This window comes from Muntiacus reevesi, chromosome 21 (assembly GCF_963930625.1).
Source record: "Muntiacus reevesi chromosome 21, mMunRee1.1, whole genome shotgun sequence".
In the NCBI taxonomy this organism is placed as follows: Eukaryota; Metazoa; Chordata; class Mammalia; order Artiodactyla; family Cervidae; genus Muntiacus; species Muntiacus reevesi.
In genome coordinates, this window is record NC_089269.1 from 31,398,348 (window position 1) to 31,423,369 (window position 25,022).

At 37.8% G+C, this 25,022-nt stretch overlaps 1 protein-coding gene across 1 annotated transcript in view; it reads right to left on the reverse strand.

Moving 5' to 3' along the window:
• SAMSN1 (SAM domain, SH3 domain and nuclear localization signals 1) overlaps window positions 1-25,022 on the reverse strand; it is a 132,932-nt gene that overhangs the window by 97,602 nt on the left and 10,308 nt on the right. Inside the window, exon 3 of the mRNA XM_065913579.1 lies at window positions 18,633-18,712. Coding sequence (XP_065769651.1) covers window positions 18,633-18,712 — 80 coding nt within the window. The remainder of the gene's footprint in view (window positions 1-18,632; window positions 18,713-25,022) is intronic.

The following is a 25,022-nucleotide window of genomic DNA, read 5'->3' on the forward strand; positions in this document are numbered from 1 at the left end:
GGGATAGGGCGTTACTAATTTACATTAGGTGATCAGAAGGGTTTCACTGAGGAAACAAATGGGAGGTTTGAATGAAAAGAAGGAACCAGATGTGAAAATTTGGAGATCATTTTGGATTCAGTGGATGGTGAGGAATAACATCTCAGCTGAGACATGAATTATGGAAAAGAGTGAGCCAAGGAAAGAGAAGAGGGAAAGGAAATCCTGGAAGAGGATGTAGATTGTGCAAAGGTTTTAAACTGGAATTCATGGGAGAATTCTTAGTGAATGAAAAAGGAAATGAGGGCATGAGATAGAGCCCGAGATTTAACTAGGAGGCTTTTTTAGAACAGGCTGGGGAATATGTATTTTATTCTAATCAGAGGAATGATACAACTTGGTTTATATTTTCATTCATCTTCCCTCTTTATTGAATTTTGATCATCTCTTTTTTTAAAAAATTTTCCCGATAGCCTTTAAAGGTGTTCTGATTTCATCCATCTTTAATTCACCATCTTTTATTTACCACTCTCTACTCTCTTTCCCAGGCATGTTCCCCAAAATAGTTAACTGTATATGCTTCCTTTAATTTAATCTTTTTAATTTCTCATCTTTTCAACCCACCTCATGTACTCATCAATCAACTTTTGTCTCTCCTATTCCATTTAAATTGCTGTTGTGGTCCAATGAACTCCACAAACTCCGTTACTACTTGATATTCGGCAATATTGACCACGATGACCTTCAGGAAACATTGTCTTTACTTGGATTCTGTGACATCATGTTCCTGGATTTTCTTTTTACCTTTTTTGGCTGTTCTCTTATATGCTGACACCTTTTTCTGTCAAAATTAAATTCCTTTAGGACTAGCTCTGGATTTTCATATAGTATTGCATCACTTTTTCTCAACTACACACACACATATGACTTTTAATAGAAAGTATATGCTGATGATTCCCAATTTATCTTTGTCGGACTTTCTTCAGAGCTTCACACTCACATATCCAAATTTCCATTTTCAATGATTTCTAATCATGATCATGACTCTAGCCTCCTCCAGACCTGTTTCTCATCTGGTCTTCTTCAACTCCCTGAATACCATCTTCATCCATCCTTTTACACACTCCATAAATTGGATTATCACCTTTGTTATTTACCTCTCCTCTGTTTACTTACATTCGTCCCACTACTGAGGTTGGTTTATTCTCAAAAATGTGTCTTGAATCTCTTTCCTTTTTCCATATCCACTGTTGTCACCCTCGTTTAATTTTCTCTTATTGAAACTATTGGCGAGTCTCCAGTTTCTTTTAGTCTTTGTCCCCACCCCCCACTTTAGTTGTGGGCTTCCCTGGTGGCTTGGTTGGTAAAGAGACCACCTACAAGGCAGGAGACATGCGTTTGATCCCTCCCCTGAAGGAGGACATGGCAACCCACTCCGTTATTCTTGCCTTGAGAATCCCATGGACAGAGGAGCCTGGTGGGCTACAGTCCACAGGGTCGCACAGAGTCAGACACAGCTGAAGCAACTTAGCACGCATGCACACACCCCGTTAGTTGATTTATAATATAGAGTTCTCTCTGAAAAAATATAAATATGGTGGTATTACTATCTTTCTTAAATTACTTCAGAAATCCAAAATATTCTCTTAATAATGTCCACAATACTTAACTGGATCTATGAGGGCCAAGTCTTTAGGGTCCCCTCTGGTTCACAAGGTGTAGACCTGTAGGTTCCCAATCTACACCATTCTCCTTTCTCAAGTATTTTATATCTGCTCCTCCTTCTACCTTGAATGTTCATTCTCCTTCTCTTGACCTGATTAATTCCTTCCTACTCACCCTGGAATCTCAGTCTAATGTCACTTTTTGCCCCTAGAGATCAATCCTGACTCCCAAGTCCAAATTAGGTCCCCATTCTTTTCCTTCTTGTCTTTCACTGCAATTTCAGGATTATGTAATTGTGTCATCATTGGCTAAATGTTTTTCTTCTTCAGCAGGCTCTAAACTGAAGGAAGGCAGAAACCATATCCTTCTGTATAGGTATCATGCAGTATCCTTAGTATCTTTAATATTAACAGTTAGTACTCCATATGAAGTAGTTAAAATAATAACATGAAATGAGTGATGAGTAAATGGATGAAGATTTGATTTGGTAAAGTCTACCTATTTCTTCAAAATGTAATGAATAATGCAAAAAACAGAATTAGGAATCAAGAAATTAGAGGAAATTTAAAAAATATTTTATTTAGTTTACTTACTGTTTTTCTCCATTAAGACAATAATTATATGTGAATATAAATTAAATATTTATTACATATATTTTAATATGTATATGCTATATCTTTTGGGCTTCCCAAGTGGCTCCATGGGAAAAGAATCCACCTGCAATGCAGGAGACACAGAAGATGTTGGGTTCAATCCCTGGGTTGGGAAGATCCCCCTGGAGGAGGGCATGGCAATCCACTCCAATATTTTTGTCTGGAGATTCCCATGGACAGAGGAGTCTGGCTATAGTCCATAGGGTCGTAAGCAGTTGGACATGGCTGAAGCAACTGAGCACACACATATTATATCTTTTATATATAAATGTGCATATCTTTTAGTTCACTTGGCTCACATTCCTTAAATAATGTAAAATTTTTGTTACAAGTGTTAGATTAAATGCACCTCACTTTCTGACACTTTGCTTAACCATTAGTATGATAGAATAATTTTTAGAAAATAGCATCAATGAATTATTGAACTAGATTAGTCTTACAATCATATTTTATGGGCCAGAATGGAACTTACTGAACATCTAGTCTACCAGCCTATTTAAAAAATGAGAAAACCCAGAGAAGTTAAGTGGCTCATCCAGGGAAAGATAATTCATTAATAACAGAGCTAGGATGAGAATCAAGTATTCTGACTTTTAATCCAACGTTCTATCTCACAAGAATTTTAGGAACCAAAATAATTACTAGTTATCTGGTGTTGACATTCAAATTTAAGATCAACCAAATTCTAGCTTTTGATTTATAATTTAAATATGGTTCTCCAATATAGAGGATAAGTATCAGGTACACACTTAATTTTATAGGCCTATCCAAATATATATATGTACATATATAATATCTTCTTATATATATATCTTTATATATAATATATATGAATATTTAATATCAAATAAACATACACACATATGTTCTCTTTCATATGTGTATTTTGCTCCAAAGAAATTTAAATCTCTTCCAATTTTATCCCCTTTCTTGTAGCCAGGAGAAATTTGGGCTTTTGGAGGCTAAATAAATCCAAATAATTTAACTGTTTGAATTATGTTCTCTCCATACTAGCGAAAAGGAAGTTGGAAAATAACATGATAGACCTTGCAAAAAAATAATTTCCCTTTGTTCTTTTTTTGTTCTTAATTTCTGATTTAGAAAAAGTTTCCTCTCTAGTGAACTCTTTAGCAAGTATTCAAATGGAAAAAGCCAGATCTCCTGATATGTATATCACAAAATTTCTTCAAGAGAGGAAACAGAGGTTTTTAAAAAAATATTTTCTTAGTTTATTTTAAAAGGAAGCTGTAATGAGCACCCTGAAGTGGAACTTCAAGTATTTTTGTGTATTTTGCATTGACAGTTTCTCTTTTGTAGTCTTATGACTCTTCACTTAGTTACAAGATTATTACCAAATCTTAAGACTTTGCAGAAGAGTTATTTTAATGCTCACAAAACACTCTTAAGGGAAAAATCAGAATACAACTTTGTATAAAAAGTGTAAACACCACTTAAGTGGCTCTTTTATTCTTTATATACTGTGAATTTTCCAAGTTTTCTACAATGAAGATATATTACTTCTATAACTGGGAGACGTTCTATCATTTAAGAATACAGGTTCTTTTAAATCAAATCTATTTCTGCCAAAACTAGATCCCCATTCTCTTTTATATGAAAGTGATTACTCTCTATTTATGACCTAAAATATACTCTAAAAGGATAATTTGTAAGGTCCAATGATCAATTAACATTTAGCAACTCATTGGAGAGCAATAAAACCAAGAGGATTATGAATTAGGGTCGATCAATGCAAACACATGAAAATAAACAAGTTTTCTTTTAGAGGTTATTTTACTGCTTCCTTGGAACTAGAGCTAACTAAAAAGACAGTTTGAAAATAATTCATTTATGCAAATGAAATATTGATTGAAGAAATAATTGGTGGAAAAATTGCCCAGTTGATGTTAGAGTACTTATATAATTACAATTACAAAAAGTATTATTTCTGTGATAGAAGTTAAAATGAAATGAACACTAACAGTATCAGCATTCAAAATAGTGTTGGGCACAATAAAAATGTCATTGAATGAATAGGCGGTTGAATACATTCATTAATGAAATGGAATATATTCTCCTAGAAGGTTTAAAAGGTATTTATTTATTCACTCAACACACATTTACTGGACATCTAACCTGTGGAAGAGGCTTCCCTGATAGCTCAGTTGGTAAAGAATCCACCTGCGATGCAAGAGACCCCAGTTCAATTCCTGTGTTGGGAGGATCCACTGGAGAAGGGCTAGGCTACCCAGTCCAGTACTCTTGGGCTTCCCTTGTGGCTCAGCTGGTAAAGAATCTGCCTGCCATGCAGGAGACCTGGGTTCTATCCCGGGGTTGGGAAGATCCCCTGGAGAAGAGAAAGGCTACCCACTCCAGTATTCTGGCCTGTAGAAGTCCATGGACTGTATAGACCATGGGGTCACAAAGAATTGGACGTGACTGAGCGACTTTCACTTTCACTAACCTGTGGGAGATGCAAAAGAGAATAAAACAGTCTATCTGTCTTGTGATGCTCATTGCTTACTATGAGTGATTTTGAAAACCAGTCATCTAAGTTTTTGTGTCTGTCCCCTCCACTGAAAGGTGAGATCTTTAGAGTTCCAGAGCTATTTTGTACATCTCAACCCTGGTCTTTAACATGCTCAGTACATGGGAACTGAACAACTGGTCAAAAATACATCTAGAGGAAAAGGCTTGTCATATGAAAGATACAAATAAAATGTGATGGTTATTCACAGGAGAGAAAGACTGCATCAGGTAAGATGGGGAAAGGAAATGCAGGCATTGGAACAGCTAAGCAGTGTAATTTACCATGTCTAACAAAGCCCTTTATATAACATTATTATCCTACTATATAAATATAAATCACTTACTCAAGTTCTAATACAGGTTCCTGACTCCTTCTCCTTCCCTTCAAGCAGATTTGGGGAGGCATAAAATAGGGCTTCCCTGGTGGCTCAGAGGTTAAAGCATCTGCCTGCAATGAGGGAGACCCGGGTTTGATCCCTGGGTTGGGAAGATCCTCTGGAGAAGGAAATGGCAACCCACTCCAGTATTCTTGCTTAGAGATTCCCATGGACAGAGGAGCCTGGCAGGCTGCAGTCCACAGAGTCGCAAAGAGTCGGACACGACTGAGCAATTTCACTTTCACTTTCTTTCTTTTTCACTTTCAATTCTGGTCTTGGAATAATGTGCAAGTTAGGCTCTATTTCCCAAGGATCAAGGAAGTTACCAGTTCATGGCCATCTCTCCCCATTTCTGTATGAGGAGCCAAAAATGTTCTTTGCTCATTGACCCATAGGTTGGGGTCGGTCTTTTACTGTGGAGGCACTGCCAAGTCAGCTGGAAGCTGCCAGGATCACACAAGTCAGAGATGCAAATGGGGTTGTGTTGATTTAAGGGGAAAGGCTGCAGAAACAATATCTTTCTTACATCCCCGTAATATCCTCTGCTTCGAAATTTTGAAGAAGTTTTTGAAACTCTTCATAAAAATACTTTTGAGGGGTTGACCTCAAAATAACCAAGAAATGTGAATGATAAGAAATTTAAGAATCAGCATACAAATTAATGGACTTCCAGGTAGCATTAGTGGTAAAGATCCTACCTGCCCATGCAGAAGACATAAAAGACTCAGGTTCAATCCCTGAGTTAGGAAGATCCCTTGGGGGAGGAAAGGTCAACCCACTCCAGTATTCTTGCCTGGAGAATCCCTAGGACAGAGGAGTCTAGTAGACTACAGTCCATAGGGTCGCAAAAATTGGATATGACTGAAGTGACAGCATACACACATACAAATTAATAAATTTTTATTAAGCACCTGTTGGATTCCTAGCAATATAAGGACTTGTGGTTATAGGGAATTACATAGAAAAAATACAACTCTTGTATGTAGGAGTTATAATTTAACATAAACAACACATAAATGAAAAATGTCTGGAAAACCTAATTTAATAGAACTGGTCTTGGTCTGCAGAAAAGTGACTGCTCTGTTGCAATGCTTTGCTTTTTGACTAGCCACGTGCGCTTGAGCAAGCCACTTCACTTCCCTATGTGTCTACAAAATGAGGAGCTGGAACACAGGAAATTGTTGATGTTGAAATAAGTTTAGGGACATTAGATTATAGAAGTATCTCTTTTGTTACCTTATATAAACTCTTGGACCTCAGAAGAGTATCAAGGAAAAAATGGGAACGAGCTGCTATTAACTGTGGATGATTAGCTTTTGAAAAAGATTTTGAGGACTTCCCTGGCAGTCCAGTGGTTAAGAATCCACTTTGCAATGCAAGGGATAGGGGTTCAATCCCTGGTCTAGGAACTCAGATCCCACATGCTGCAGAGCAACTAAGCCAGTTCACTGTAACTACAGCACCCGTGTCTGCAACTAGAGTCTTCACACTGCAAGAAAGATCCTTCATGACACAATGAAAGTCCTGCGTGCTGCAACTAAGACCCAATGCAACCAAATAAATAAATATCAAAAAAGAAAAAGGTTTTGTATTCATTTAGTCCAATACATTAAGAGTGAGAAAACAGGCACAGAAATATGAATTTAATAGCTTAAGAGCAAAGTCAGTGGTAGCTCCAGGTCTTTTGATCCAGTTCTTTCGCTTCTCTTTCTAATTAAGTTATTTCTTACTCCTCCCAAACACATAGCCTTCTTTTCATCTGGGAAGTCCTTCCAATATTCATTGGGATTCATTTGTTTTTTCCCCACAGCTGTTTGCTATTTTAACTAGTCATTAAAAATTTAGAAGGCATGGAAAACAGCAAAGGTAAGGTACAGTAATTTTTTCTGGGAATAGAAGTAATATTTAAATAGCTATCTTTCCATCACCTCTTCCTACCTAGCATAGCTATATTCCTGAAGCAAAAATCTCTATTAAGAAGACTACTATTGAAACTTCAATGTTAATATGTTAATTATCTTTGGGAAGAGAGGGCCATGAATGGAAACATCTTGAAACTGGGCTTCTCTCATAGCTCAGTTGGTAAAGAATCTCCTGCAATGCAGGAGACCCTGGTTCGATCCCTGGGTTGGGAAGATCCCCTAGAGCAGAGAAAGGCAAAAAAAAAAAAAAAAAAAAAAATGCTGGAAAATACTCCAGTGTTCTGGCCCAAAGAATTCCATGGACTATATAGTCCATGGAGTGGCAAAGAGTCAAACATGACTGAGCAACTTTCACTTTCATTGTATTTGTACCTATATAAAGAAACATGATTTTTTTTGTAGATGGTTACTTTCCATAGAATCTGAAAGCTTATATTGCATTCTAGGAAATAATGATTAAATAAAGTTGCATAATTTATCTTACAGCGTTCTCAAAAGTCCATCTAGAAAAAGAACTTCAAAAAGGACTTACAGTCTACTCAAGCCCATAATACTTCAAGACTTGCTGCTAGCATGAGTGTCCTGGAGATTTTCCACACCTGCTATAAAGCATATTCTTTCCCTGAACCTTTGTTTAGCAATAGCTCAACCAGGAAAGGAAGGTGGTTCATGTGATCTGAAGATTTCATTGTCGTAAGAGAGAGCTGGAATACAAAGGATGCCAGTTATACTTTATAACACGAAAAAATTTTCCATGCCCTAGGAGAAGTTGCTAAATTTTAAGGACTTTTTTTATATGAAAAACTCATCCTTCTTTGAAGGAAATGCTTTATGTTTCTCTTGGGTCAGGACATTTCTCAATAAGGACAAGTCATTTTATGTTCTCTAAAAACATTTCCATGTGGCAGCTGAAAACCAATGTAACAAAGAACACACACTATAGAACACAGTGCTTATAGCATTAAAATTTGGGGGAAAGAGATAGAAAAACCACTTAAATAGAATATCGGGATGGGGAATACATGTAAATGCATGGCTGATTCATGTCAATGTATGACAAAACCCACTACAATATTGTAAAGTAATTAGCCTCCAACTAATAAAAATAAATGAAAAAAAAAAAAAGAATACCGTAGGCCCAATGTGACTTTGACAGAGAGATGGACTTTAGTATTCAAAGGTCACCCTCTTTAATGTTAAAAAAAGAAAAGATTGATGTTGACATTCTTAAAAAACAAAAACAAAACTGTACAAAGGTATCAAGATAATTGGGAAAGGATTCATTTTCTCAACCATGATTATCATATTATCAAAGTATACTAATTTATATTTCACCATAATTTCATCTCCACATACATGTGTACAAAGATGAATATATATGTTCATGCAAGCTTCAGCCAAGTCTGACTCTTTGCAATCCCATGGACAGAGGAGCCAGGTGGGCTCCAGTCCATGGGAATCTCCAGGCAAGAATGGAGTGGGTTGCCATGCCCTCCTCCAGGGGATCTTCCCGACCCAGGGATCAAACCTGTGTCTCTATGTCTCCTACACTGGTAGGTTCTTTACCACTAGCACCACCCAACCAAACACAGGTTTGGTCCCTGGCATTAAAAACAATTTTTGTCTGGGATACCACGAAACTGCAGCAAAAGGCACTGGATAGAGTTTATAACAGAAAATGAATTTCAGTCTTTCTGTCAGATTAAGAGGACTTTAAAGAGAGGACATAAATGTTCATTGAACATTTTTAGGGGTAGTATACATATGCTGCTTCATGTAATATTTTTGACGATCATAAGAAGTTTTTCTTTCATCATTTTACACATAGGGAACTGAAGCATAGAGAGTCTAAACAAGTCCGAAGTCAAGAGTTACGACTCAAATAAAGGCAAAGCAAGTTTGGTTACGATACAGTTCAAAGCTAGGCAGAAGCCCCACAAGGTCTAGTCTAGGACCAAGAGGTAAAAAGTGGAAACTGACAGTGTAGCTGAAGTGACTGAAACCAGTGCTGAGGGACTGGATTTTATTCTGCCACTGAGTGCAGAGTGTGTGCGTGCTAAGTCATTTCAGTCATTTCCAACTCTTTGTGACCCCATGGACTGTAGTCCGCCAGGCTCCTCTGTTCATGGAATTCTCCAGGCGAGAATACTGGAGTGGGCTGCCATGCCCTCCTCTAGGGGATCTTCCCAAACCAGGGACAAAACCAGGGTTTCTCATGTCTCCTTCATTGGCAGGAGGGTTCTTTACAGTGCCACCTGGGAAGCCCACAGATTTTTAAAGAATTAGGCCCACATTTTCAGGTTTGTGTTTCATTTTATTTTTTATTTTATTTTTTGTTAAAAGAGAACAAAGACCAATTTTGGTTTTTATTATAATGATTTTTTTTTTCATTTTAAAGACTAGCTTGGCACAGTTGAAATTACCAGGATGGGTTTACTATCCATTTTTAAAATTATACAATTCTTCAAAAAATTGAAATAATACTAACAAGTACCCAAATAATTCCTGTCAACCTTTTGAAATGATCAAGAAGTGAAAACACCCTCAGGTATTTAGAATTAGAACTTGGCTAGATAATATAGCTGGTTCATAAAATTCATTTGTTACTACTAGCTATTTCCTTTTCTGTGAATAAACTATAAGTTAAAATAAGGGTCACTTAAGCTCTTTTCCTTGCTTTAAAAGGGATGATAGACAGATCTAGAAATAGATAAGTATAACTTTGGATACTGATACAATATCTAGTCTGATTTTAATTCACCAGAGACAAAGATGTGGATTTCATAACATTCTATGTTCTTTGAATACCAATTAAAGTCACTCTTTAAAGTCTTACATTTTTTTAAAAAAAAGGTTATATTCTATTCTCACTACCAAATAGAGTTCTATATACTATTTGCTAAATTAGTTATAATCTCACTTATGGGATATAGAAATCCTCCTTCACCTGTCTACCTATAGCTTCAAAATATTATTAGGGTAGCTCTGGTGCTTTTAAAATATGCCCACAAATTGTTTTATACTACTCTCTTCAAAAGATGGGTCACAATGTTCATCCACTTAGTTTGAGATATATTTAATTATTTACTCTCAACAAATAAAAGAAGGTGGATATGATAGACAGCATATTAAAAAGCAGAAAGATTACTTTGCCAACAAAGGTCCCTCTAGTCAAGGCTATGGTTTTTCCAGTCGTCATGTACGGATGAGAGAGTTGGACTATAAAGAAAACTGAGCCCCAAAGAATTGATGTTTTTGAACTGTAGTGTTGGAGAAGACACTTGAGAGTCCCTTGGACTGCAAGGAGATCCAGCCAGTCCATCCTAAAGGAGATCAGCCCTGGGTGTTCATTGGAGGGACTGAGGCTGAAGCTGAAACCCCAGTACTTTGGCCACCTGATGCGAAGAACTGACTCATTGGAAAAGACCCTGATGCTGGTAAAGATTGAGTGCAGGAGGAGAAGGGGATGACAGAGGATGAGATGGTTGGATGACATCACTGGCTCAATGGACATGAGTTTGGGTAAACTCTGGAAGTTGGTGATGGACAGGGAGGCCTGGCATGCTGCGGTTCATAGGGTCACAAAGAGTCAGACATGACTGAGTGACTGAACTGAACTGATGGTGTATGACTTTTGAGACTCGATCTTAGAAGGCACTTTGGTTTCCTTCTTACTCTATTTCTTGGATAACACTATAGGGGAAGCCAAATTCCATGCTGCAGACACTCAAGCAGCCCCAAAGGCTAATCTGGTGAAAGACAGATTCCTCCAACCACATCTGCACTCTCCCCGCACCCCCACCCACCCTCAACCTGCAAGGAACTGAGGCTGCCTCCTGACTGCAGCCATGAGGGGGAGTTTGGAAGTAGTTTCTTCCCCAATAGGCTGCCTTCAGACACCATTTTAATTGCAACTTCATAAGAGACCCTGAGATAGAATCACCCAACTTGACCACTCCCAGACTCCTAACTCACAGAAACTGTGGCATAATAAAAGTTTGTTATTTTAAGACACTAAATTTAGGGGTAGTTGGTTATGTAGCAAGAGATAACTGGCCTTCTTTGATGGCTCAGTGCGTAAAGAATCTGCCTGCAGTGTAGAAGACAGAGGACCCACAAATTTCAATCCCTGGATTGAGAAGATCCCCTGGAGAAGGAAATGGCAACCCACTCCAGTATTCTTGCTAGGAGAATCCCATGGACAGAGGAGTCTGGCAAGCTACAGTCCATAGGATCCCAAAGAGTCAAAGGTAACTGAGCGACTAAGCATGCAAAGCATTGACAACAGATAACTAATACAGTAGCTAATGTTATAGAGAAGAAAGTACTTAAAAATAAGAGCAATGCACAGCATTAGTAGATTATCTTTAAATGATCACATCATATATAAAGACTATTTTTTAACTAACACTTGCAGGTACTATTTAAACAGTCAGTCATTTTGGCCTCTTCCCCCGCCCCTGCCTTATGATTTGTTCACAATTTTGCTTAGAACCACAAAAAATTTGTCTGATGAAACCTAAAAAGAGACTTGTCTGCTGCTTGTTAACAAGATCATAGCATAACCTTAAAGTTCTTCTCTACTCACCTGTTGCCATGACCTAGGTTCAGTTCAATTCAGTTCAACTGTTCAGTCGTGTCTGACTCTTTGCGACCCCACGAATCGCAGCACGCCAGGCCTCCCTGTCCATCACCAACTCCTGGAGTTTACTCAAACTCATGATCTAGGTAAAACTCACCAAAAAGTAATTTTACCTTGATCTTATCTACATAAATTTCCCAGCAATGGTGTGCTGTATTGGATGCAGTTTTAATTGTATATATAGCCAATGAACTGTATGCAGTCAATTGAATTTTTTGTTATTAGTCTCATTTTCATCTTACAGACTAAATGACTAACTCAGGTCTAGGTGTTGATTACACTGCTTGAGAATTGTAGGAGGCTAGTCTAATTGCAAAATTGGGTTAGATAAAGGACAGAAATGGTACGAACCTAACAGAAGCAAAAGATATTAAGAAGAAGTGGCAAGAATACACAGAACTATACAAAAAAGATCTTCACGATCCAGATAATCATGGTGGTGTGATCACTTGCCTAGAGCCAAACATCCTGGAATGTGAAGTCAAGTGGGCCTTAGAAATCATCACTATGAACAAAGCTAGTGGAGGTGATGGAATTCCAGTTGAGCTATTTCAAATCCTAAAAGATGGTGCTGTGAAAGTGCTGCACTCAATATGCCAGCAAATTTGGAAAACTCAACACTGGCCACAGGACTGGAAAAGGCCAGCTTCCATTCTAATCCCAAAGAAAGGCAATACCAAAGAATGTTCAAACTACCACACAACTGCACTCATCTCACACGCTAGCAAATTAATGCTCAAAATTGTTCAAGCAAGGCTCCAACAGTATGTGAACTGTGAACTTCCAGATGTTCAAGCTGTATTTAGAAAAGGCAGAGGAACCAGAGTTCAAATTGCCAACATCCGTTGGATCATCAGGAAAGCAAGAGACTTTCAGAAAAACATCACTTCTGCTTTATTGACTATGCCAAAGCCTTTGACTGTGTGGATTACAATAAACTGTGGAAAATTATGAAAGAGATGGGAATACCAGACCACCTGACCTGCCTCCTGAGAAAACTGTATGCAGGTCAGGAAGCAACAGTTAGAACTGGACATGGAACAACAGACTGATTCCAAATAGGAAAAGGAGTACCTCAAGGCTGTATATTGTAACCCTACTTATTTAACTTATATACAGAATACATCATGAGAAACACTGGGCTGGAAGAAGCACAAGCTGGAATCAAGATTGCCGGGAGAAACATCAATAACCTCAGATATGCAGATGACACCACCCTTATGTCAGAAAGTGAAAAGGAACTAAAAAGCCTCTTGATGAAAGTGAAAGAGGAGAGTGAAAAAGTTGACTTAAAACTCAACATTCAGAAAACTAAATCATGGCATCTGGTCCCATCACTTCATGACAAATAGATGGGGAGACAGTGGAAACAGTGTCAGACTTTATTTTTTTGGGCTCCAAAATAACTGCATGTGGTGATTACAGCCATGAAATTAAAAGACACTTACCCCTCAGAAGGAAAGTTGTGACCATCCTAGATAACATACTAAAAAGCAGAGACATTACTTTGCCAACAAAGGTCCTTCTAGTCAAGGCTATGGTTTTTCCAGTGGTCATGTATGGATGTGAGAGTTGGACTGTGAAGAAAGCTGAGCACCGAAGAATTGATGCTTTTGAACTGTGGTGTTGGAGAAGACTCTTGAGAGTCCCTTGGACTGCAAGGAGATCCAACCAGTCCATCCTAAGGAGATCGATCCTGAGTGTTAATTGGAAGGACTGATGCTGAAGCAGAAACTCCAATACTTTCACGACCTCATGCGAAGAGCTGACTGATTGTAAAAGACCCTGATGCTGGGAGTGATTGGGAGCAAGAGGAGAAGGGGACGACAGAGGATGAGATGGCTGGATTGCATCAGTGGCTCAATGGAAATGAGTTTGAGTGAACTCCAGGAGTTGGTGATGGGCAGAGAGGCCTGGAGTGCTGCGATTCATGGGGTTGCAGAGTTGGACACGACTGAGCGACTGAACTGAACGGAGTCTAATTGTACAATCAGAGTTGAGTCTAGATGTCATTCAACTCTGTGAACACAGTTTGATCTGATATCTTAAGTCAATTAGGATTCAGCATTAACGGAAGTAACAGTTTTAAAAGCAAAGTATATCAGTTAGGAATCCACTCAACTTTGAGGAACAGAAAACTAAAGAATAGTGGCTTAAACAAGTATGGAACTTACATTTGCACAGAATAAGAAGCCCAGATATAGGTGATCCAATGTTGATGCAGTTACTCAAGAATGTCATTGATGAATAAAGTCCATGCATTTGCCTGCTTCATCATCCTTAACACATGCCTTTGCCCTTTCAAGACAGTTGCTACCTCACCAGAAATCAAGTCCCAACTTCAGGGAGGGATAAGGGCAAAGGACAAAGCTGTCTCCTCATGAAGCTTTGCTTTATTTTTTTTCAAAAAAGATACAGAAAACAAATGTAGGAATACCAAGGGGGGAAGGAGAGGGGATAAATGGAGGTTGGGATTGACATATATATACTGATATGTATAAAGTAGATAACTGATGAGAATCTACTGTATTACACAGGGTGGGGGGAGAAAGTAAGATCTGTTTGTAGGACATATATTACATTAACCTTAAAAATACATTCCAATATACAGTGAAAAGTGAAAGTCAAGTCACTCAGTCATGTCCAACTCTTTGCGACCCCATGGACTGTAGCCTATCAGGCTCCTCCATCCATGGGATTTTCCAGGCAAGAGTACTGGAGCAGGTTGCCATTTCCTTCTCCAGGAGAGCTTCCAGGGATTGAACCCTGGTCTCCCGCATTGTAGGGAGATGCTTTAGCATCTGAGCTACCAAGGAAAGTCAGTAAGTGCAGACAAATACTATTTGATGCCACTTATACAAGGTCCTTAGAACAGTCAAATTCATAGAGTGAGGAAATACAGTGGTAGATGCCAGACAGGGGGGTAGAGGGTGGGAAGGTGAGGAGTGGGAGTGGGGACTTAGTATGTAATGGGGACAGTTTCAGTTTAGGAATGAAAAAATCCAGAGGTGAATGATTGCGAGAGTTGCACAATAAAGTGAATGTGGTTAGTACCACTGAGTTGTACAGTTAAATATGGTTAAAATAGTTACGTGACTTTTATCTCAATAAAAAAGTCCATTTAAAACTTTAAAAAGAAAGAAAGCCCTCCCCAGGCATTTCTGACTACATCTCATTGTCCAGAATTGCATTTCATGACCACCCCTAACCACAGGGAAGGCTGACAATTCAAACACTTATCCTTACAGTCTGCATAGAAAAGAACATCAAGAAACTGAAAGGATGTGGAGTGATCTAACCTTTAATACTTTAATAACTGCCTCAGAAGGGAACCTAGGGTTTCAGGGAAAATATATATATTTTGATGAAAATATAAATATATGTTTATTATAAGTCTATATAAAACAAATAAATATATTTCTATATTTTATATAAAATGTGCTAATTTTAATATTAATTTAAATTTTAATACTTCTCCCTGAGGTTTCTCAGGGAGAAAATGTTCTGGTACATTCTGAGTGGGGGGTGCTTGACAGTCTGAATATCACTAGCACCGAAAATAATAAATGTTATCCTTCTTTTCTATCATGAATATGAATAACGCTCTGAAGGCTGAATGCAACCTAAGAATTTACGTGAGAAATGACGCATGAAACATTTTTGAAAATATATTAGCCCAAAGTCTGTATTACGGCATATTTTATACCCTTTTCAATATGCTACAAAAGGTTTGAGCCATCAACTGAATGCTGCCAGAAAAGAACAAACAAGAACAAGGATACAAAAATAAATGCTGGGAGTCAAGTTACTCCGAGATGTTCTTTATGGTCGTTATAATGATCTCAGGACCAGGCGGTCGGTTTTGCTTCAAACTCTCCCCACTAGCACTTCTCCTGCAAGCCTGGTTCTCCAAAGAATTAATCCCAGGACAAGTAAACAAAAAGCTTCACGAAGAAGTCAGTATTGGGGAAAGCATTCCATAAGCATCTTCCCCCAACTCCTGCGACTTGGTTCCTTGTACTTTCTTTTTAATACGTCTGAGATCTCATTTTGAGAATGTGAAAGGACCTTGTCTGGTTGAGTGTATTCTGACTGGAAATTCAGTTAATGTTTAAGTCTTTTATTCTGAATGTTTTTATTATACAAAATATATTTTGTAAGCATGAAGTACAGTAATGATAGCTGTAATATGTTTTACACCTTATGAACTTTATCCCATGTTAATGATACTCAGTAAAGTGGGCAGTGGTATGAAAATATTTACATTTTTAAGATATTATTCAGTATTTTAATCCTTTCTACTCTTATATAGTTCTAAAAAGCTCTGTAATATAAATGAATATCATCACTAAAATGTGGAACAAATATCACCTTTGGTTTTCCAGGAGGCCTTGTCTTCCCAGGCCAGGCCTGAGCCAAATTTGGGCTTAAAAAGTAAAAATGCGTGAGACATCAAGTCCACAGACAAGTGCTCATCAATCATCTGATTCCCAGAGCCTCACGGTTCATGTCCTGAGCCTCCTCTGAAAATTCACATAAAAATACTGATTCCTGGACCCCGGACATGATAATTCACTTGGAATGGGGTGTGGCTCAGAAATCTGCATTTTTAACAAATACTCTAAATGAGTCTGATACAGATGGTCCCCAGTCCACACCTGAAGAAACATTGCTCTCATAAGTCATGTGCTCCTGTGATGAGAAGTCACAGTCTGCTAAAGTCCATTCCACCTTCCACCTACAGGTCAGTTTTCCCTTCACACCAGAGAATGATTGCTTCTCTCCTTCATCTTTCAAAGAGTAAGCTGATTCTACTTTTCCTCAGTTTCGAGGAGTTAATAGATTAATAATTTGCATAGCACTACTTAATAATTAATAATACTCTATTACACTGAAGTATTCTGTCATACAGAAAATGTTATCTAAATTAACTAAACTCCACTGAATGCTTATTACAAATAAGAAGAGGGATATTAAAGATAGATAAGACCACTCCCCAATTCTCAAATGAAGATTTCTAGATTAGCTAGTTCCTGCCTGTCTGTCACTGGGTATGAATTCCCTTAACTAATCTTTAGTAATAAACTACATAGTACACTTGAATGGTTACCATTCTAGAAGGCTAATTAAAATTACAAGAAGTTTGGTGTTATAGGGTAAAGATTTATCTTTAACCCTTTCTTCTAAGAATGTTCTATATCATTTTTTTATTTTTAAGAGATGGTTCTATTTCTTTCTTTCTTTCTTTCTTTCTTTTTTTTTTTTTTTACTAAAATCCTAAAGTAGAACTTCTCTGGGCATAAAGCATGTCAGGGGAGCTCTTACTCTAAACCAGTTATTTTTTCCTGGCTATCAGATAATGTTTCACTAAGATACTATATCTGAGGTCTTATCTAAATTTGGGAGGATGAGACTGCATGTTTCAGAAATGATCTGCCAGCTGTGCTTATGACAGTGTCATTAAGTTCCTGCAAAAAGCAAGAGGAAGAAAGAAAAAAATAAAAGAAGAGAGGAAGGTCTATGGTAACAAGTGAATTTTAAAAAACATCTCCAAAATGCCAATCATGAAGGTAAGCGGTTTAATGAAACATCTCATGTAATCCTTGTGACATCCATGAAATACAGGTTCTTTATAGACTGACTTTACAGATAATGAAAACTGAGGCAGAGAGAGAGCATCTACTGCTGGCTACTGTCATCTCAGTCGTGTCCGACTCTTTGCGACCCCATGGGCAGTAACCTGCACCAGGCTCCTCCGTCCATGGGATTTTCTAAGCAAGAGTACTGGAGTGGGTTGCCATTCTCTCTTCCAAGGGATCTTCCTGACCCATGGGTCAAACCCACATCTTCTACATCTCCTGCATTGGCAGGCAGACTGCTTACCACTAGGGTCACCATGAACCTACTAGGGCAAATTAAGATTCAAGCAGAGCTCTGTCTGTTTTTGGAGCTCTCAACCACATGTGGCAGGAGAACCCATTGGTAGATGAACTTTGCAGTAAAGTGTAATTGGGTAGAGCTGCCCTCTTGGTAGCACAGTTCCATGACTCCGGCAGCATCAGAGCAGACAGCAGAAACTGTACTTGATCAAAAGTTATGATCCACTGTCTTAGGGCTTCTGACAGCCTCAGAAATCAGGCTGGCTTTAGAAATTCGAGTTCTCTTTCCTCACCAGAGCAACACCTCCTAATTCATATGCTACATATCCTCTGCCTATTGATCAATCCACTGCACTGAGGAAGGTCAGTTCTAAATTTTCTAATAAAACCAGCAGAATGGTTAAAGAGAACTCTGTGGCTGTCAGAAAAATATCAAAAATCAGCATGATGCCTGAGTTGGCCCTATTGACTCATACATGATTTTTTTTTTACAGGGTGAATAATAATTATTTGGCTGGTAATTAATGCTATATTATTGTTATTAGGAAGGCCCAAGGTTCAGACATTCTTAATTGCTTGAACTCCTGGGGCTAATTAGTGTAAGCTTTAAAGGGATATGTCAGAAATCAGAGAATATGTTTTTATATCAAACATAGAACATGAGGGACATGCCCCTCACTAAAGGTTGCCAGATAGTTCTAAGCACTTAGCACAGGTCTTGTCAGAGAAAATCCCAGTATATTAATTTACCAAGTTCAGAGTTACTTATCAAAAGGCTGTAGTGCATAGTGTTTTGCATAATCAAAGTGGCTTATTAACTCATCATCATTTACTTTTTTCATTTATATTCCAATTCACAGAGACATAGTCATATCAATTACAAAACCAAATACAAAATAACTTCAAGACTAAGTACTGTATACTGTGTACACATCAATAACAAGATGATTTTCACAAACTGCTGTGTAAATGTTGATTATTCACATTACCTGATAAGAAATACCTCGTAGTTTTTTTCCTTGAAGAGTATATGTATGATGACTAGGAAGAAAATCATCTTCATTTAGATCTATGAAAAGAGGTGTTATACGGAGATTAGCAGAAATTACACAATTTAGGAAGTTTAAGTGCACTTGAATACTTATATTTTTCTTTAGTCTGTTAAGGCATTTTATTGACTAGACCATAAATATTTACTTTCCTAAAGATATGCTGTCCCTCACAAACAGATGGAGAAATATACCGTGTTCATGGATTCGAAGAATCAATATTGTCAAAATGACTATACTACCCAAAGCAATTTATAGATTCAATGCAATCCCTATCAAGCTACCAACAGTATTTTTCACAGAACTAGAACAAATAATTTCACAATTTGTATGGAAATACAAAAAACCTCAAATAGCCAAAGTAATCTTGAGAAAGAAGAATGGAACTGGAGGAATCAACCTGCCTGACTTCAGACTCTACTACAAAGCCACAGTCATCAAGACAGTATGGCACTGGCACAAAGACAGAAATATAGATCAATGGAACAGAATAGAAAGTCCAGAGATAAATCCATCAACCTATGGACACATTATCTTCGACAAAGGAGGCAAGAATATACATGAAAAAAAGACAACCTCTTTAACAAGTGGTGCTGGGAAAACTGGTCAACCACTTGTAAAAGGATGAAACTAGAACACTTTCTAGCACCATACACAAAAATAAACTCAAAATGGATTAAAGATCTAAATGCAAGACCAAAAACTATAAAACTCCTAGAGGAGAACATAGGCAACACACTCTCTGACATAAATCACAGCAGGATCCTCTATGACCCACCTCCCAGAATATTGGAAATAAAAGCAAAAATAAACAAATGGGACCTAATGAAACTTAGAAGCTTTTGCACAACAAACGAAACTATAAGCAAGGTGAAAAGATAGCCCTCAGAATGAGAGAAAATAATAGCAAACGAAGCAACAAAGGATTAATCTCAAAAATATACAAGCAACTCCTGTAGCTCAATTGCAGAAAAATAAATGACCCAATCAAAAAATGGGTCAAAGAACTAAACAGACATTTCTCCAAAGAAGACATACAGATGGCTAATAAACACATGAAAAGATGCTCAGCATCACTCATTATCAGAGAAATGCAAATCAAAACCACAATGAGGTACCATTACACGCCAGTCAGGATGGCTGCTATCCAAAAGTCTACAAGCAATAAATGCTGGAGAGGGTGTGGAGAAAAGGGAACCCTCTTACACTGTTGGTGGGAATGCAAACCAGTACAGCTGCTATGGAGAACAGTGTGGAGATTTCTTAAAAACCTGGAAATAGAACTGCCATATGACCCAACAATCCCACTCCTGGGCATACACACTGAGGAATCCAGATCTGAAAGAGACACATGCACCCCAATGTTCATCGCAGCACTGTTTATAATAGCCAGGACATGGAAGCAACCTAGATGCCCATCAGCAGACGAATGGATAAGGAAGCTGTGGTACATATACACCATGGAATATTACTCAGCCATTAAAAAGAATTCATTTGAATCACTTCTAATGAGATGGATGAAACTGGAGCCTATCATACTTAGTGAAGTAAGCCAGAAAGATAAAGACCAATACAGTATACTAACGCATATATATGAAATTTAGAAAGATGGTAACAATAACCCTATATGCAAAACAAAAGAAGAGATGCAGAAGTACAGAACAGACTTTTGGACTCTGTGGGAGAAGGCGAGGGTGGGATGTTTCGAGAGAACAGCATTGAAACATGTATATTATCTAGGGTGAAATAGATCACCAGCCCAGGTTGGATGCATGAGACAAGTGCTCAGGGCTGGTGCACTGGGAAGACCCAGAGGGATTGGGTGGAGAGGGAAGTGGGAGGGGGTATTGGGATGGGGAATATATGCAAATCCATGGCTGATTCATGTCAATATATGGCAAAACCCACTAAAATATTGTAAAGTAATTAGCCTCCAACTAATAAAAATAAATGGAAAGAAAAACAATTAGATTTGCAATTCAAGTTTTTGTTCTCACTGCCTAATCTTGTACCTTAATATTGTTTTATAATAAAAGTTCATCACCAATCCCCCCCCCCCAAAAAAAAATTGCTGTTCTTATAAGAAACAAGTCAAAATTAAATAGAAATTAAACAAAATAAAAATGAAGACTGTCTCTGACTAGTTGTGTCTGACCAGTTGAGCAAGTCATGAAATTTTTCTGGGACTCAGTTTCCCCCCATCCCATTTTATTAAACAGTAGCATCCAAGCTACTAAACCGCTTCTGACTCCAAAATGCTATGATTTCATGAAACTATCACCTCACTTGTTTCTGTTAAACTGAGCTTTCCATCCCTGGTATTTTGAGCTTCATTAGCTTATGTCTTCTCAACATGAATTATTTATGCTAAAATTCTTCTCTGCCTGCTTTGGTAAAAGCTTTGGAATGTGTCATCCATTTGCTTGCAGCTAAATTAAACCTTTTCAAAAGACAGTAGCATTCCCTTTCAGGTCCTGTACAAGGGGTCCATTTATTTAAATCTGAAATACACCATGTGCTAAAAGAAGACAGGACTTCATGGATCACTTAATCCAAACCTGCTGGTTTACAGATGGGGATACTGAGACCCACAGAAGTCACCTAGCAATCAGTCCAGTGACTTCTTTTATCACTTTTACTCTGTTTTACTTCCAGTCACCACTTCAATTTTCTACTATTTTTCATTCTTACATTCTTCAGGGGAGGAGGGGACAGGCAAGACCTATCCTCTATACAGAAAATAGGAGAAAATTTTTCCCCAAATTCCCATTATAGCTATGGTTACAAGATAAGGCAAATTCACAGCTCAGTCTCAGAGTTATTTACACCAATAAGTTAATATTTTACATCTGAGTTACCACACTACAGGGTTCCAGAAAACAATGAAATTTTAAAATGAGCTGTTTTTATGATCTGGCTCTTTAAAGTGAGATCTTCCATCACAGGGTCAAGAAGCTAGAAGCAGAGTTTTTATAGCCTTTTAAGTTTCTGTACTTGGAAAAAAAATATATTCTTTCCTCTATTCCTTTATTCCTTTTCATTGCCTTTCTTTTTCTGATCCCTTTAACCTGAATTTTGGAGAGCTCCCTCTATAATTCTTCTTCGGGGTGCAGGAAAAGAAAGTGAGGTAGGTTCCTGTACTCTTGAATCTGGAAGTCTGTGAGTGAGAAATGTGTGTACTGTATTTACCTCCCTTATATACAGTGTGAGGCAGTAAAATGAGTAACTCAGACACTACTGTGGGGAGAGAATACTATGCCCCACTGTAAACTCATGGAGGAGGCAGGGTCTCTGTGGGCTTGAAGAATGGGGATAGTCTGGAAACACAGAAGAAAAGTACAAGTTACACATACAACAACAATGCTGTCACCACTAACCTATAGTGTGGAATAAGAGCAACAGGCTTAATTAAAAGTAGAATTTGAGATAGGTCACGTCAGAAGGGAATTATGGATGCTGTATAGGAGGAGGTGAGGCTGGGTGGGTGAGGAAGGCCAAATGGTAATGGGCCTTGAGTGCTATAGGCAGAGAAATGTGGACATAACCCTCTAGGCCAATGTTGCAGACACAAATACGAACAGAAGGCAAATAAGTAATTTAACTAAATGAAGCGAATTTTGACAAGGAGACATGGGGAGATCTGTGGTGAGGTGAAGGTCCACCACTGCTAACGGGCAGCCATTGTTCTCAGCTCTCTCAACTGAAATCACCTCAGATGTTGGATCCAAGATTGACAATTTGTCCCTCATGTTTTTCAAGTATAAATGTATGAATTTTAAGGTAAAATTTCCTGATTTTGAAAATATTGTCTGACCTAAACAAACTTTTTCTTTTTTTTTTTTTTATTTTTATTTTTATTTTTTTTTTTTATTTTGATTAATGTTCAATTTATTACATTTTTCTTTTTTTTTTTTTTTTTAAATATTATTTTATTAGTTGGAGGCCAATCACTTTACAACATTTCAGTGGGTTTTGTCATACATTGACATGAATCAGCCATATAGTTACACGTATTCCCCATCCCGATCCCCCCTCCCACCTCCCTCCCCACCCGACTCCTCAGGGTCCTCCCAGCGCACCAGGCCCGAGCACCTGACTCATGTATCCCACCTGGGCTGGTGGTCCGTTTCACCATAGATAGTATACATGCTGTTCTTTCAAAACATCCCACCCTCACCTTCTCCCCCAGAGTTCAAAAGTCTGTTCTGTACTTCTGTGTCTCTTTTTCTGTTTTGCATATAGGGTTATCGCCACCATCTATCTAAATTCCGTATATATGTGTTAGTATACTGTAATGTTCTTTATCTTTCTGGCTTACTTCACTCTGTATAATGGGCTCCAGTTTCATCCATCTCATTAGAACTGATTCAAATGAATTCTTTTTAACGGCTGAGTAATATTCCATGGTGTATATGTACCACAGCTTCCTTATCCATTCATCTGCTGATGGGCATCTGGGTTGCTTCCATGTCCTGGCTATTATAAACAGTGCTGCAATGAACATTGGGGTGCACGTGTCTCTTTCAGATCTGGATTCCTCAGTGTGTATGCCTAGAAGTGGTATTGCTGGGTCATATGGTAGTTCTATTTCCAGTTTTTTAAGAAATCTCCACACTGTTTTCCATAGTGGCTGTACTAGTTTGCATTCATACACCATGACCAAGTGGGCTTTATCCCAGGAATGCAAGGATTCTTTAATATCCGCAAATCAATCAACGTAATACACCACATTAACAAATTGAAAGATAAAAACCATATGATTATCTCAATAGATGCAGAGAAAGCCTTTGACAAAATTCAACACTCATTTATGATTAAAACTCTCCAGAAAGCAGGAATAGAAGGAACATACCTCAACATAATAAAAGCTATATATGACAAACCCACAGCAAGCATCACCCTCAATGGTGAAAAATTGAAAGCATTTCCTCTGAAATCAGGAACAAGACAAGGATGCCCACTCTCACCACTACTATTCAACATAGTGTTGGAAGTTTTGGCCACAGCAATCAGAGCAGAAAAAGACATAAAAGGAATCCATATAGGAAAAGAAGAAGTGAAACTCTCGCTGTTTGCAGATGACATGATCCTCTACATAGAAAACCCTAAAGACTCTTCCAGAAAATTATTAGAGCTAATCAATGAATATAGTAAAGTTGCAGGATATAAAATTAACACACAGAAATCCCTTGCATTCCTATACACTAACAATGAAAAAACAGAAAGAGGAATTAAGGAAACAATACCATTCACCATTGCAACAAAAAGAATAAAATACTTAGGAGTATATCTACCTAAAGAAACAAAAGACCTATACATAGAAAACTATAAAACACTGATGAAAGAAATCAAAGAGGACACAAACAGATGGAGAAACATACCGTGCTCATGGATTGGAAGAATCAATATTATCAAAATGGCTATTCTACCCAAAGCAATCTATAGATTCAATGCAATCCCTATCAAGTTACCAACGGTATTTTTCACAGAACTAGAACAAATAATTTCACAATTTGTATGGAAATACAAAAAACCTCGAATAGCCAAAGTAATCTTGAGAAAGAAGAATGGAACTGGAGGAATCAACCTGCCTGACTTCAGACTCTACTACAAAGCCACAGTCATCAAGACAGTATGGTACTGGCACAAAGACAGAAATATAGATCAATGGAATAGAATAGAAAGCCCAGAGATAAATCCACGAACATATGGACACCTCATCTTTGACAAAGGAGGCAAGGATATACAATGGAAAAAAGACAATCTCTTTAACAAGTGGTGCTGGGAAAACTGGTCAACCACTTGTAAAAGAATGAAACTAGAACACTTTCTAACACCATACACAAAAATAAACTCAAAATGGATTAAAGATCTAAATGTAAGACCAGAAACTATAAAACTCCTAGAGGAGAACATAGGCAAAACACTCTCCGACATAAATCACAGCAAGATCTTCTATGACCCACCTCCCAGAATATTGGAAATAAAAGCAAAAATAAACAAATGGGACCTAATGAAAATTAAAAGCTTTTGCACAACAAAGGAAACTGTAAGTAAGGTGAAAAGACAGCCCTCAGATTGGGAGAAAATAATAACAAATGAGGAAACAGACAAAGGATTAATCTCAAAAATATACAAGCAACTCCTGAAGCTCAATTCCAGAAAAATAAACGACCCAATCAAAAAATGGGCCAAAGAACTAAACAGACATTTCTCCAAAGAAGACATACAGATGGCTAACAAACACATGAAAAGATGCTCAACATCACTCATCATCAGAGAAATGCAAATCAAAACCACAATGAGGTACCATTACACGCCAGTCAGGAT